The sequence below is a fragment of the Pecten maximus genome, chromosome 10, assembly GCF_902652985.1.
Source record: "Pecten maximus chromosome 10, xPecMax1.1, whole genome shotgun sequence".
NCBI classification, from domain to species: Eukaryota; Metazoa; Mollusca; class Bivalvia; order Pectinida; family Pectinidae; genus Pecten; species Pecten maximus.
The window spans coordinates 21027436-21043940 of record NC_047024.1 but is presented as its reverse complement, the minus strand read 5'-3'; the positions used below and the strand labels follow the sequence as shown (position 1 = coordinate 21043940).

The 16505-nt window shown below is 34.4% G+C and overlaps 2 protein-coding genes and 1 long non-coding RNA gene across 3 annotated transcripts; 1 reads left to right on the top strand and 2 right to left on the bottom strand.

The window, feature by feature from the left end:
• Window positions 1-6992: 6992 nt before the first annotated feature.
• Window positions 6993-7874, bottom strand: LOC117336583. Its single transcript, XM_033897194.1, has one exon. It carries the CDS (start codon window positions 7872-7874, stop codon window positions 6993-6995), a length of 882 nt encoding a protein of 293 aa, XP_033753085.1.
• Window positions 7875-8101: 227 nt separating this feature from the next.
• On the top strand, window positions 8102-10028 carry LOC117335327. Its single transcript, XM_033895263.1, has 2 exons — window positions 8102-8781; window positions 8981-10028. The coding sequence occupies exons 1-2, from the start codon at window positions 8710-8712 to the stop codon at window positions 9419-9421; spliced, it is 513 nt and encodes a 170-aa protein (XP_033751154.1). The 5' UTR covers window positions 8102-8709; the 3' UTR covers window positions 9422-10028.
• A 2952-nt stretch (window positions 10029-12980) lies between these two features.
• On the bottom strand, window positions 12981-15259 carry LOC117336197. The gene is made up of 3 exons (XR_004534547.1): window positions 14358-15259; window positions 14008-14110; window positions 12981-13418 (listed from the first exon to the last, which is right to left on the bottom strand). It is a non-coding gene; the product is annotated as an uncharacterized LOC117336197 (long non-coding RNA).
• Window positions 15260-16505: the final 1246 nt, after the last annotated feature.

The window sequence follows — 16505 nt, the reverse complement described above, 5'->3', positions numbered from 1 at the left end:
GGACCTAGATTGATGAAATCTTCTGTCCTTCCTATTTCGTAGTAGAATCTACCTGTCGTGATTGCACGTATTTTTACTTGAATTTTACTCGTTTTGTAGATCTACATAAATTATGAACAAATTTTTGCAACGAATATGTGGCATATTACGTACATAAAAATTTGATCAGAGAACGGGCCACACTAAAATACGCCATAGGGAAATATACGCCATAGGTACGCCATAGGAGTTTTTCGCACGCCATAGCAAAATGTAACCGATATATACACAAAATAACTTGTTTTTTTCATTGATATACCTATTTTACAGGTTCTGATAAAGTTTCATTTCAAACAAATGTGTACTTTGTAAGAAAATCGGTCTTATTTGCGTAGTCAGTTTCAAGCACTATACGCCATACGTGTTTATGCACGCCATAGCAAAGTTCAAGGGTTGTTTCTGCAAAATCAAAGAATTTTTCACATTGTATGTGTATTATACATGATTTAGTAAAGATTCATGAAATAAAAATGTGTACTTTGTAAGAAAATCGGTCTTATTTGCGTAGTCAGTTTCAAGCACTTTACACTACTAGATCCTCTACAGTACGCCATACGTGTTTATGCACGCCATAGCAAAGTTCAAGGGTTGTTTCTGCAAAATCAATGAATGTTTCACATTGTATGTGTATTATACATGATTTAGTAAATATTCGTGAAATAAAAATGTGTATTTTGTAAGAAAATTGATGTTTTTGTCTATCGCAATTTCAGGTCGATTTCAAGGGAAGTAACTCTTGCAAAATGATTAGAAGGACACTATTAATTGGTATATATATATGAAACCAAAGATATATGTTGACATCTCTGAAATGATATATATATTATATATATATATAAATTATGTAATTTAATACAGAAAATATTCTGAAATTTTCAGAAGATGAAAGATGGAAGCATGGAAGATATTAATCTATATATCTTAAATCATGTTTACTTATATATAATGAGCACTAAAAGATTTCAACTATTATGATTATGTTGCTCATCATTATTTTTCATGTCTTCCCTTTATGAAATTGTGTGTAAGTGAGTGTGAAAGGTGTGCTGTTTAGACTATGTATAATTATTATACCTATCTGCAACCGGTCTATGGATAAGACTTATATAGGGTAATCCTTTTGTCTGATCCTATTATTTCATATATATAAATATTTAAAATAAAACTTAACAAATGATAATAATATACATAAATAACATTTAAATTTCTAATATAATTATGTTTATTGATTGTATGTATATTGAACATGTATTTGTATATATTTGGAATAATAAAATAATTTTTTAATTGAAATGGAAGCATGTATTGTACAGACATTATTACACTACACCAGAGACATATATATATACATCTGTATATATGTCTCTGACTACACATAATATCATACATGTATTAAAACAACTTCAATTTCAAAAGGAATCACACAATAAAAGTTTTATTTTCAACATTTTATTTTGTGTGTGTTTTTTTTTTTTTTTTTTTTCATTGATTTCATAAAATCTTTTAATGTATACAACTTATTAAATAGTGACACACTTAAAGTATGCATGTTTCATAACATTGTAACAATTTTTCCACTGGCAGCAATGTTGATGATGATGTGGTGGGGGTGTGGCGTTGTGGGCGGGCCCATGTACGCCAGTCGCTCTACGATGGTATTAAAATAGCCCACGTTATAGTTTTTTTTGTCGTGGGAGGGTGACCGAAGGGAGCCAAGAGGCTTACTATATACTTGTGTTAAAAATTTATCTTTATATATTTATAAGTTATCTTTGCAAAAAAAAAAAAAAAAAGTAAAATCGATAGATATATGTATTTGTTCAAAAGTGAGATTATTGTCGTATGTTGATGTTCGAATAGGGGTGATATATAATGTGTCTGTTGTGTACCCCGGGTCTAAGGCCACCAGTTACACCCGACAGTCGAGGACGTCACTGCTTCCGTAAGGTACAGTACTTTGTCCTTTTGCCGGGCTTGGCTGGAGGTATAGATGGTCCGGGGCGTCCCTATAGTGTATGCGGGTTTTTATCTTATACTAATGTATGCAAATTATATAGTATGAGAAAATGTAGAAAAAAGCGGCAATAGAAGTTTTATAAAAGAAAAGCAAAGGATTTAACATAAAAAGGAGGAGAAAAATCATTTAGCTGTCTAATACTTATAAAAAGTAATTTATTGTTACGTGAGGGCTAATGTACCCAGCTTATTTAAATAATTACGTAATAGCTACGTATAAAATGTATCAGTTAAAAACATTAAAAAAATCAACTAATTCCTCTGCCACAGGAATAGTTGTCTGGTATCATTTTGATGAAACAAAATATTTAAGTTATTTTGGTTGCCAGGCGGACTGTGTCCTTTAGTGTCCTGGCCAAGAAAGTGGGATAAATAAAAAAAAAAAAAAAAAAAAATGATACGATGCTGATGAGATTAATGTAATTGAATGAAGTAGAATTGAAGAAGTTTGGTTTAAAATATTACCAGCTATTATGTGGAGATGATATAAAAAAGAGAACACAAATTATTACTTAACTATTTCCTCTGCCACAGGAATAGTTATCTCCATATGTAATTTTCACTTTAATCTTATAAAAATATCCTTATACCAGTAAGTACAAGGTATAGATTGTCAGGCGGGTTTGACCCATTTAGTGTCCTGACCGGTATTTCTTGGGAGTTGTCTCCCCTGGTCCACTACAGGATTAGTGGGGGGTTGACTCGTTTCACAATATATAAATAAAAATTTATGTGCGGAGCACTTATTATGGAAAAAGTTGGGTTCTTTATAAAAAGAAAAAGGTACAAGCTGGATATCAAGGGTTGTTAGTTGTTATAAAAAGAAACCTTGATTCCTGAGTTATATCGACTATTTTCTTAAGGAAATTAGTCGATGTACAAAGTATTATTAGTAAGCTATTACCCCGAAAAAAAAGTTCAAATTCTTTAGCACTATGATAACACTTTTCCGAACATGAAGGCGATGGAGTATTCATGAGTCTATACATTAATATATGTTTACTTAAAATATAAACTTTTGTAGTTTAGTTCATATATTTACTTAGGGAGCAATTCCCTTTTATACTGTATAGAAAAATAAAAAACAATTTGTATCAGGTGGGCTCGCCCTACATTCTCATGACTGACCTTGTGACCCATTTCCCGTTACTTCTTTCTAACCGTACCGGGATCTGAGCCACACACATATATATGCCATTAACACACGGGTGTGTTAATATTCACTGAAATGGCTGCTGTGGGGTATAATGAGAAGTGCGCTAGTGATTGGGCAATCCCCTACCGACAGGACACACCTCCCATATATACCGTCGACTGTATACTTCATATCGCTCACCCGTACCTGTATATTTGTATCGATCCACCTTCATGTTGGGCTGACTTAAATTGCTAACTGCCAGCGGTGTTACCAAGTGTAATCTAAATTCTATTTATCCTATCTATAAATGGGAAAAAGAAAAAACCTACTGAAAGGCTTATAATGTTATCCCTATTAAAGTCTATACGGTAGAAAAAATACCTCCCTATTTATACGGGCTTTATTTAATAGTTTAAAGAAATAGTTCGTGTATACTGTAGCAGCAGTATCACGACTCCCCCTTATTTATTCAATACAGTTATTTATCAGAAATGATAGAGTGGGGCATGAGGACATTAGCGTATGAGTGTGCCGTGCAATACGTCACACCCCTAATTGCCGTATTCCTCCTATATACTCTAAAAATAAAAAAATAAATAAAAACTAGGCCTATTCTAAGACATGATAATAAAAAGAAGTTCTACTTCTGAGATAGATGCATATAAGACGAAGATGAGTGAAGATGAGTCAAGAGTTGTAATGCCATGTTATGGCATTATATAAATTCAATGTTAATTAAACTATTTAAAAATGACCTGATAATTTAGGACACCACTGTTTGATGAGACAGGTCCCTGTGCCCCTTGTCATTGTGTTGGGGACAGGTATTGTCTTACAAAGTATGATAAAAGGTTTAAAAGCACGTGACAAGTATCTAGATTTTGATGGTTATTTTGAAGAAAAATAAATTGTATTTATAGTATATTTGCTATACCAGTCTTAGAAATATATTTGAGTACTGCCGTAGTAGCTTTGGGATTGTCTGCAAATAAATTTGGAAATATATTAGTTAGTGTGGATGGCTGTATGTCCATATCCCGGAATAGCCTCTGCCTCTGTATATAAAAACGATCACATTTTAATAAATAATGCTCAATGGTTTCTGGTACGTTGCAAGTTTCGCAAAGACCGTCTGGATGTAGATTCATCTGAAATAGATAATGATTTAATCGGCATTTTCCTAATCTTAAACGTGTATATGCAGTGACTAATTGTTTGTTATTACAGATGATTTTTTTGGTAAAAGTTTTCAGAATTGGCATGTGTATTTTCATTGATTTGCCGATATCAGGATCTCCCCAGTATGTTTGCCAGCAATCAAACATTTTATTCTGTAAAAAAGAATGTATTTCTCCTTTTACTAAAGGTACATGTATATCAATTTTTTCTGAGTTTAAAGAACTTTTGGCCTCGGCATCAGCCATGTCGTTTCCATGGATACCAATATGGCTTGGTATCCATGCCAGGGATACAGTGCTACCTAAAATAGATGATAATTTCAAGATTTCGTATATAATCGGGTTTGTAATTTTGTGTTCTGGTGTTTGTAATGCTTGTAGTGCGCTCAGTGAGTCTACAAGTATGACGGAGTTATCTGCCGCTGTATTGGTTAGAAACTGTAAAGTAAGTTGTATGGCTGCAAGTTCCGCTGTCATAATAGAAATATTATTACTCAATCGGAACTTATTTTTAATGTCTAAGGCTGGAATGACAAAAGCACATCCACATTTTTGAGTATTTGGATCTTTAGATCCATCTGTATATATATGTGTTCCTTTAAATGAGTCGATATAAAGTCGTGTTGGAACTATGGCGTCTGCAGGAGACATTGATTTATTTACGGTCTCGTGTAAGTCTATATTAATCATCGGTTTGTTCAGGGTCCACAATGGGATTGAACTAAACTCTGCTGTATGTACGTTGATGTTACCCAGCTGAAAAGTAGATTGGATATCTTTTAGACATGTATAATACGATTTGTATGAAGGCAGTATTTTATTTTCATTATATTTGAATTTGAAGTCATTTTCAAGACTTTCCAATGTAGGGTGCGCCATTGTCAGCCCCTCAAGTTTTAATTGATATTTTGCGATGATGGAATTTCGGCGTATTTGAAGCGGAGGGTCTCCAGCCTCGGCTTGGAGACTAGAGAGTGAAGTTCCCTTCATGGCATGCAGACAGGTTGCAAGACATTTATATTGTACAACATTTAATTTTTCTAATTGTGAATTACTGGCCGAGTTGTATACTGCGGCACCGTAATCTAGTATACTACGTATTAGAGTTTTATACAACGTCAATAATGTATAGCGGTCACACCCCCAATCTGTTCCTCTTAAATACTTGAGTAAGTTAAGCCGTTGTTCACAACGTTGTACAATATTTTCGATATGTGGACCCCAGGGCTAGTCTCTTTAGTTTGAGACAGCGCTTCAATAAACTCCTGAAAAGTAAACATATTATTAATATTACTTGTGCATGGCACTGTATCATTTACATAATCTGAGTATTGTTTATCAAATTCAGATTTATTTTTAATAAAATCATCTGTATAATTAATTGTTTTACTTACTGCAGTGTAGGTTTCTGCTAAAAGATTACATTTTTCAGTATTAGTAATTACATATCTATTAGTAGTGGTATTCAATAATGCTGGTATTTGTTTGCTGGTATTTGAGGTTTTCATATTTCTCACTGCCTTCCATACTTTTGCTAGAGATGTGTCGTCATTCATATCATTACAAAGATTTCTCCAGTATTTCTCTTTTGTTTCTAATAGTGTTTGTTTGGATAATTCTCTCTTACGCCGATAATCTTGTAAGTTTTCATTGTTAAAATCACGTCGGGCTTTATTATATGCCCGGTGCTTGTCACGTACAACCCGTGTACACTCCCCGTTCCACCACGGTACTGCAGATCTATTAATTGTTTTTTTTTCTGCTTTTTCGGAACACAGCTATCAGTAATGTTTATAATGGTATCGATAAGTTTAGTGTGGCTGCTCTCGACATTACCGTCTAAGAGTGCGGGAGTTACCTCCCTTGTACTGGTGGTTTTATATCTTTCCCAGTCAGCCTTGTGAAAATTCCATCGTGACTTGTTTACAGTATTATTTAAAAGTGGTTTACATTTATAAATTGTTAAAACAGGATAGTGATCACTATCAAAATTATCTGGATATACATTCCAGGTACAATCTCCCGCTATTGTGGGAGTAACTATTGTCAGGTCTATCGGTGTTATATCCAGGGTAGCTGGGCTCACTCTGGTTCCAGAACCATCATTTAGTAAAACAAGATTAGTATTATTTATGAACTCATACAAAACTTTACCCTCGGGGTCACACCTGGTACCGCCCCAGAGAGTATGATGACTATTAAAGTCTCCACATATGATATATGGGGTATCTATATATTTGTTAAGTTCTGTATAGTCAGATACAACATTTGTCTTACATGTATTGTATATATAAATTATACTAATTGATTTGTCGTTTAGTTTAATAACAACACCGATAACTTCCATGACTTTACTTGTAATGTTAAGTTCGTGATAATTTAGATTTTCACGTACATATATAGCCACCCCGCCCTTTCCGTCTAAACGGTTTTTTAATACCGGTGGATAAAAACCTGGAATATTAAAACTAGTGTTTTCTTTTAGCCATGTTTCCTGTAAACAAATGACGTGTATATCATGTCTATTTTCAATAAATTTTAAAAACTCGAATCCATGTTTCGCTATGCTCCGGGCATTCCACTGTAGGATGCCTATACCCGTGGTGTTATTGGTAGACATATTATTTCACGAGTGTATCGGGTAACATTGTGCTGTCGAGCTTGACTCCAAATATGGTTTCAGCTTGACTAAGTACATATATAAGTATTTCTGTCCAACTAGAACCTTCATTGATTTTGGCGATGACAGAAACTGCTAACTGTAGTAGCTTTTTGATAGGTACTGTCACCACAGGTTCCTGTGGGACAGTAACTGACGGACGGACGGACGGATGGTCGGGCTGACTTTTAGGGATGTTGAAATCAGCTACCCCGGAGTACGGTACGGGGTTAATTGTTTCCGGTGTGTTTTCGGAGACTGACTGTGCATACGATTTTTTTTTATATTCTTGTACCGCCTCTCGACGTGAACAATGTTCTGTCACCTGTATTTTTACAATGTCTACAGCCTTTTTCCTGGCCGTACAACCCCCGTAGGCGGCACTGTGTGCCCCTCCACAGTTTACACATTTTAAGTCCTCGGACTTACAATCGACCACTTTGTGGTCTCCCCCACACTTCTGGCATCGTAATGCCCCTTTACAGCGGGCAGCTATATGCCCGTACCGGTTACACTTGTAACACCTTAGTGGAGGTGGAACGTACAGTTTTACTTTAAAAGTTCTGTAGCCAACGGCTACTCGCTCCGGTATATCTTTTGTACTGAAGGTCAGTCGGACAGTGGTGCTGTTTTTGTCACTGTCGTACTGACGGCCCTTCATACGAGTAGCTCTTGTGACCCCCTCTTCACTGAGACTCTCTACCAGATCTTTATCGGAAAGTTCAGTGCTTACACCATAAATGACTCCCTCTGATCTATTAGAGGTTAACGGAGTTTTGACCTGGATTTTAAACTCACCAAGCTGCTTTAAGACGAGTAACTTTTTCTTTTGGGTGGTGTCCATACACTTTACTAGGAGGTCTCCATTGCCTAGTCCCCTGATGGCTCTGGTTGGATATTCTAGAGCTCCTGTAATAAGTTTTTGAATTACAATGGGATTTTTATTTGCAAGTTTCACTTGTTGACATTTTATTATAACAGTGTCATCTGTTTTTTCACTCACCTGGCCGTATATTCACACAATAAAAGTTTTATTTTCAACATTTTATTTTGTGTGTGTTTTTTTTTTTTTTTTTTCATTGATTTCATAAAATCTTTTAATGTATACAACTTATTAAATAGTGACACACTTAAAGTATGCATGTTTCATAACATTGTAACAATTTTTCCACTGGCAGCAATGTTTCCATCATCAAGGTACACTAGTATTTGTTGTTACAAGAATACTGAACACTTTTCATTACCTTTACCTGTACAGTTAACATCAGTCCAAATACTTAATTCATGTGTTAATGAACTTAGTGATTCAATGCTGTTCACATATACACATAATCCCAAACCATTAAACAATTTGTGAACAGTGTTTTTGATTATTAATGAGAGTGGTCAAATAATGTGTTGTTTACTTAATGAATTAATATTTTCTAATAAGTGTTCACAATTACATCACATTGAATAGTGTGTAAACATAGATACTCATAAACAGGTTGATGAAGGATGTTGATAAATGAACTTAAAATCAGGACATTCCATGAGCAATTAAAGAAAATAAGTTTTTAAAGGTAATTAAGCTGTCCCTGCATTGTGTCAGATGGTATAAATAAGACCCTTTTCATTTTCTGTTCATTCTATTACCTTCCCCCTACAAAGAAACATTCATACTCATCTATTACCCAGCAATGGCCAAGTTTGCAGTATTTGGGAGCAGCTATGTTACTCGTCTTGAGAGATATTGTCATGGTGATCTTAAGGTAAATAATGATAGCAAATGTGTTTGAGAATAGAATAAATATCAAAAACTCTATTTGTTGGGTAATTCCCAAAATGCAAGTAATATTAATAAAAAAAACAATAATAATAACTGTCAAAGTTGGTATTTGAATTTAATTTTTCAATCTTGTTCACTAATATGAAATATTATGCTTATTCATACTATTGTTTCTTATGCAGGTTCCTGGCACCGTCAGATTCTTCGGGAAGGGTGGCATGCGTTCTGATTCGATTCCAAGACAACTACTTAGAGACCTGATAGAGTACAACCCTGATGTTGTACTCATCCAACTAGGAGGAAATGACATCTCAGCGACATCATCCCCCAACGACATTTTCCAGAGACTTCTGACACTGCAGGTGGACCTACATCATGCTGGAATTCAGCAGGTGTACTTTACAGAGATTGTGCGACGTGGTAACTTTGACAAGTCCCCAGGCCTGACAGCGACGTCTTTTGAGAAACAACGGAAGAAGATAAATCGACTACTGCTGACTAGACTGAGATACATCAAGATTAGAGTTAACTTTCCAGAGGACTATGACCGTGACCAAGTGCATTTCAACGACTCAGGACTCAGGACCCAGTTCCATGCTTTGAGACGACCATTTTTTGCATAATTGATTGAAATTGATAAACACCTTTTATTATGTCATGTTACGCTTTGTAATTTATAATATGTTTCAAGCATTTAATCTTAAAAATGATTGATTTATTGATAATGGGTAATAGAGACAATGTTATAAAACATATACTTTAAGTGTGTCACTATTCGCTAGATTTGAAAATTTATGACATTGTAAAATAAATAAAAAGGTTGTATTAAATTTATGTAATTCATTTTGAAATAGAAGCTGTTTTGATATATATTATGTATATTGTTATAATGTATGTCATATGTTTCAATATTTAATCTGTTGAAAATGAAAATACACATGCATCATAATTCTATGTGTACAATAATGATTTCTTTAAATATATCATTTGTAGATTTGATAGTAACATGAATTTGAAAAATTAATATTTTTATTTTACTACAAAAAATAAATAAGTTTTCAGTATTTAATTGCAACTGGTCATTTCTAATAATATATGATTATATCACAATTTATATTTGTTTATGTTATTTGTATTACTAAATACAAATTGTTTTACAAATGTTGTATATATTACATTATGATTTGTGTTTTCATAAATAAATAGGCCAGTGTTTCATAGTGAGTCAAATATTGTGTTGTTCATTTTGTAAGTGTAAGAGTTACTTCCCTTGGGATTGACTCGGAAATCGTGATGGACAAAATCATCGTTTTTCATACAAAATACACATTTTTATTTAATGACACTTTTACATATCATGTATAATACATATACAACGATGAAAAAACATTGATTTTGCAGAAATAACACTTTGATTGTTCTATGGCGTGAATATACACGTATGGCGTATTTTAGTGTAAAGTGCTCTCACCTGGCTGCGCAAACAAGATCGATTTTCTTACAAAGTACACATTTTTTTTCAATGAAACGTCATCAGAACCTGTAAAAGGGACATACCAACGCAAAAAACAATTCATTTTGTGAATATATCGTTTTTATTTTGCTATGGCGTGCGGAAAACCCCTATGGCGTACCTATGGCGTATAATTCCCTATGGCGTATTTTAGTGTGGCCGCAGAGAACTGCCGATAAAGGTAATTTTTGTTTCATTATTTGAAATACATCTGTCTGACCACTATAGATTCCACATTGTGTGCCATGTTGTGTTCTCTAATAAAGAACTTGCATACTTCAGGGCGTGTGCTGTTGTTTATTCAATCACGGCCGTTCGTCCTCATGCTACATAAACATGATATTATAAGGTAAGGTAAGACTAACCGATAAACATGATAGTACGTTATACTAATCGATAAAAACGACATGCCACTCACTCAGCACGAAGGGAAACCGTTATTATACATATTGGTCTCCATATACATGTATATGCCATAAATAATCGAGTAAAAATACAAGATATGATACACAAGTTCTTTCTAGGTTACATGATCTACCAAGAACAAGAATTACTTAGTATCTATATACGCTTCTATATACTCCATCATCCAAGAAACCCTTGAATAGATTTTAAAATAAAACGCTGTGATCTTGCTAGCATTGAAATTCAACTTTTTGGTAGACACCACAATTCACACCCATAAAGTGCCGAAACTTAAACTTTTGATTTAATTATTTAACCGATAGATAGAGGATTTAACGCACATAGTTGAGCTCCACTTTTAGTGAAGGTAATGCTACCACTTTTAAATTAATTACAAACACGTACTGTGCGTTCAATACTATTAAAATTATAATTTAACATCATACCAACATGTGTAATATCCTTAACCAATGGGAGAAGATGCTCGTAAAAATATAGATTCGCATCAATATTGCGTTTCTATTTTGTGTAAAGCCGACTTCTAGCCTAAAAAGCAGAGATAAAAACATTTATCATTTTCTTTGTGAAATATGCATGAAAAAAATCTCTGGAAACCTGGGACTGATCCGAAATGGACAAAATACCGGAAATAAATGTATTACCTCTATTCAATTTCAATTCCTTTATTAACTGTGTGCCATATTGCCCATTGGACATATTATATACACAATCGTAATATACGTGAACAACAGCTATACAAAATACAAAGTGGAGAACGAGTTAAGAATCTGTACATATAGCATGGATCTTATTGGCTTCGAAAATAAATTTGCATGGCAAGATTTAATTCACTTACATAAGTTACGTTTTCACCGCTGGTTACTGGTATAACTGACATATTGATATATACACGGTTACTGAAAGAGACAGCTTCTATCTTTTTATATAACAGTGAAAAATTATGTCACTTCACAGTTCTTACATTGAAGAGTCGTGAAACTGATAATAAAGAGAGTCAGTCTGTAAATGAAAAAAATAAATAAATAAAAAAAATCTAAAAAAAAATATCTAAACTTCTTTTTTTATGACACAGGGATTAATCCTCTATATAATATCTCGTTTTTGAAATTATTGTATATTGTTAATGTGCCACTCGAATGTAATTTCATAAGAGTTTAAGGAATGTATTATGTCAAAAGAAACGTACCCAGCTGGTTATTTGCCAGTGATCAATTACACAGAAAAAAAACAAAAAACAAACACACACACACACACACACACACACACACACACATATATATATATATATCAATTTTATACAGTTATTTTTACACCTGTTCAGCCTCTTTTTTTATATTTATTGACCTTCGTTCTGTATCTTTAAAATTTTGACCTTCGGCTAATCCATTATACGGCTTATAGTATACTGTTTTTTTATCAATTCATCTTAAAATCATGAATGGCTCGAGTTGTTTTAAATAGCCTGGGGTGCTGACGTCTGAACGAGGGAATCTATAACCTTTGCTCTTATTGCACTTTTGAATGATTGAAATAAAAATTTAAAAAATCTCTGGTGTAAAATTTCTACGTAGCTTGTAATGAATTACTCAAATTAGCCTCCATATACATCTATATAAGGATATTACAATAACAAACCGAAGGTATGATAATTAATGTGATATGTTTGACTTGGTGGCACACGTTGTATTTAGCTGTATGACGATATACACTTGTGCGCTGTTCCGGTCAATTCAACAGTGATGGCCAAAGCACGTTCTCTAAAACTCATTAAAATATTTAGATCCCGTTAAACACAAAGACGTGTGCAAGGGTTGTGTAAACAAATGCATGATAGAAAGCATGCAAATGTGTCGACTAAACATACAATGCATTAAAAACTTTTGTAACTGAAAGATAAATAAGCCTCCTTTCAACAGTACATGAGAGACATTCTTTAAAAAAATCAGTAAATAAACTCTTTCAAACGCATGCATCTTTTTCACTTTTGTATGTACATACAATGTGTATTTGTATCAAAATGGTCAATCATAAGACACAGAAAATGGAACTTTAACGCATCGTCTGCTTAAGTCTAGAAACAGAACAGAATTTAGGTGTATAAATCTCGCATTGACATTTACGTTACAGATTAACGTCAAAACATAAAATGAACTGCATCATAATGTGATGGATTAGCCCCTTGAAAGGTCGTGGACTAGATATTCCCTAAGGTGACAAAATACAGAAAAAGGACAAAACAGGTATTCCGTATTCCTTCGATATTTTATTTGTAATGTTATTATGTTGATTTGACACAAGTAATCGCGATTTTGCAAAATTAATTCCATCGCGTGTTTTCGAATCACTTGAAAAGAGTCAATACATATACTATTTGAATTTGAATTAAAGGCATCGTCGTTTTTGGGGGTTTTACTTCTTGTTGTTGATTCCACTTGCTTTTATTGATTATAACCGAAACTGAATTGATCTTTTGACCGTTTTGTTTTTAAATAAATGCAACTTTCGTCACTTCAAGCACCACAAGTCAATAACTTTCATATTTGTTTGTTGATGGAACGTCGCGTTTAGAGAATTCTTCATTAATTAACGTATATAATGATGCTATTTCAATCCGATCGTATACACATTTGGTAATCCATGATATTCTGTTGCGGCATTTCCAAAGATCTTATCATCAATTCCTGAAATCAAATTTTACATTACATTAGCTTATCACACATTTGTGTTCATATGCTTTATAATGTTAGATGTTTTTATTTTCCAATGTTGATGTTCCCGTTAGAAATAGGATGTAAAATGTATATAGTTATGAACATAAAATATTTATAATACAGCAATAGAATCCTATTACATATCTAACTAATGATAACATGAAATGCCACACAGCATCAGTCAAACCAGAAAGAAACAAAAGCATTGAAATACATCGTTTTTATCCCATATTGAAGTTGCTGTTATAACAAATCGAATGCTAAAAGATCATTTATATTTTAAACAAAGCCTTGAGAGCAAATCTTTTGGTAAAACAATTCGATATTGAGGATCATAAACGACAGCATCTATGCAATTTAATTCAAGGAACATTGAAATCATGTTTCGTTGTAAATCAAAGGGACCAAACGCTCAATTACACACATTCGACCCCGACATATTAGCCAAAAAACCAGCCTTTGGACGAATGTCGTTTCCTAGCATTAGTTGTATAAACAAATCATACTAATGAAGGCGATATATGTGGCAATATATGTGGCAGTGTTTGTTATTACATACCAGGGATGACAACACCTCTTAAAAGTGGTATCTCCGGAAAAACAGTCCGTAACGATAGTCTCGAACGGTGAACAACGTCTCCTACATACGCATCCCAGTTGTCCTGTGTAATATGGCCAAGCTTACTATAATACGACTCAATAACACATCAATATTAAGAATTCACGCAATGTACATGTATACACACTCTTATTCAGAGACAATGAGTCAGCAGTCATTGAACATTATCCAATCACTATTCATTATATTATTCCTATCTAATGTGAAACTTTACAACTGAAAACTTTTAATTATCAGAATGATTCCATATTGATTCGATATATTTCTGTACATTTCATAACGAGACTTACCATCGACAAACATAATTCCTAGACAAACATGAATAAAACACACCAAGATCATCGTGGTAACAAGTTGTTTGTTCATCTTAAGCATTACTGCATCCGTTGTTGACTGTAATAAACATCTCGGGTTTTATAGGAAAGCGAATGCAAATAATTACAACCATTTATCATTTAAAGCCTATAGGTGGTTTTAAAACGTGAATCACATTGTCATTTATCTTTTTAATGACAGCTTATTCGCACGCCTGTCTCAAAAGTACATGATTCGTCACGGATTATCTGTCTTACTTATGCCCAAAACATGTAGTAGAAAATAAAGAGGACCGCTCTACTGTGTTTTGTTCTTGGCACAAAAATCATGTCATCTCGAATATAGATGAGGCATTAAAATATTAAACTTGTTAAACAGCAAATATAAAACACGTTATATCCACATATCAATCGCCTTTGTTTGCACAGATGGTAGTTTGCAGATAATCTTAATATGGGGAGAAACCGCAGTAACAAGAAAACCTCGTTTTATTGGGATTGGTCACATCTGTTCAAGTCCGACCTGTTGTCGAACCCAGGTCAGTTTGGTTACGTCCGCCATCACACGTCTTATACCCATATGCAGAGTCTCAGTCTTGTTTTGCTGATTAATATTTTATTTTACCTGTCTTTGACAATTCGTAACTTAAGTTAATAACGATGTAGAGACTTTGCTCGGGGGACACTTTTCTCAATTTAACGGCCTTTGACGACAAAATGCTTCTATGTTTTTTGAAGCACAACAGAATTTTAAGGACACAGACAGATGATCCGACGCATTAAGAATATTGTATGTGTGTAAAACACAGCATTCACATTATCTATATCATGTACTCCTAATAAAATGTTGTCAATCAAAGAACTAATCGAACCGTCCTGATAGGTAAATCACATCACCACTGTTGTGAATGCACATAAATAAAATTGTTTTCCATATTAAAAGCCTCATGAAGTTTTCCACTGTCGTATGCCTCGTAGCAGTTCTTTTCACCAAACCGTAGATATACGTCCATTTAAGTCGTCGAGAATAGCGACATGGCCTTGCTCGCTATACCATTGGTATACATCAGTCATTCATTGTTTCTCAGTAAAGGACCATAGATGGATTGGTCGACGGCATCAATATCCCGAATGTATACATAAACGACTTGCCCATCGGTTGCACTGTTATCCCTATTATACAGTCATTCTCTTCATTCAAGAGGGGCGATACCTTCAAGTGTCTCTTCCATAGAATCGCAATTCCACCAACCCCTTTCAGGTGCCTTCTTAGTGTTAAGTCTTTAGGGATACGTGCATCACTGTCCGAACAAAACCGAACTACGGTCAATACTGTTGAGAAAGTTAAGCTGTACTGGCGGTGAACGATGTTCCGTAATGATTGCAATATCCGTGTCACGAAGAAGCTTGACTAGTAAAAGGGTGCCGTACATTACCCCTCGAGTGATCAACGTAAGAAGCTTCACGACAAATATAAGTAAGAACGGGAAAAAACAACACACAATTCAGCGCCATCAATATTGACTGTTAGATCGACTACCACGCTTATCTTCCCCATATCCTTGGCCGTCCGGCCAGATGGATGGATCAGTTGCCATTGCGTAATTATCTTCGCGAACATTAATGTGTGTCGTAGAGGAGGGATAGTCTGTGTCCCAGACCTTAATTAAGCGCATCAAAGTAACTTTCACTTCTCTAACCGCTGTTGTGCCTTTACAAAGTTCATTTTTTTTATCTGAAGAAACATCTAAGGTATTGCGCTACATTAGAAGCTTTTTGCTCCTAGGTCTACGCCGAACACTTCGGAATATGTATGAAGATTTCCTTGTCTTCTCATTTGACTCCAAGCGTTGGGTATTCTGCCGATGCATAGTAGTCATTAATTCCATATGTTTTTCTCGATTTTCTTTTGGATCAACATCTTCATAACGGCCATTGTTGTGTGTAATATACAAGGATTCGTCGATTTCAGTGTCTTTATATACATGTAGATAGGTAGAGGCTCTATGATTGAATCGGTCGCTCTCCCACTACGGAAGTTGTCATGCGTGGCGGGGTCGGGTTGGGCCGAAACTTCTGTTTGCTTGTTGCCTGCATTTACATCTGCATTGGTACCCATTGTAA

Excerpts from the sequence above, each read along its gene's own strand:
- LOC117335327 (XM_033895263.1), top strand. The coding sequence starts at position 8,710 with ATGGCCAAGTTTGCAGTATTTGGGAGCAGCTATGTTACTCGTCTTGAG. Across the intron at positions 8,782-8,980 it reads ATTGTCATGGTGATCTTAAG|GTTCCTGGCACCGTCAGATT; the intron begins GTAAATAATGAT and ends TTTCTTATGCAG.
- LOC117336583 (XM_033897194.1), bottom strand. The coding sequence starts at position 7,874 with ATGGACACCACCCAAAAGAAAAAGTTACTCGTCTTAAAGCAGCTTGGT.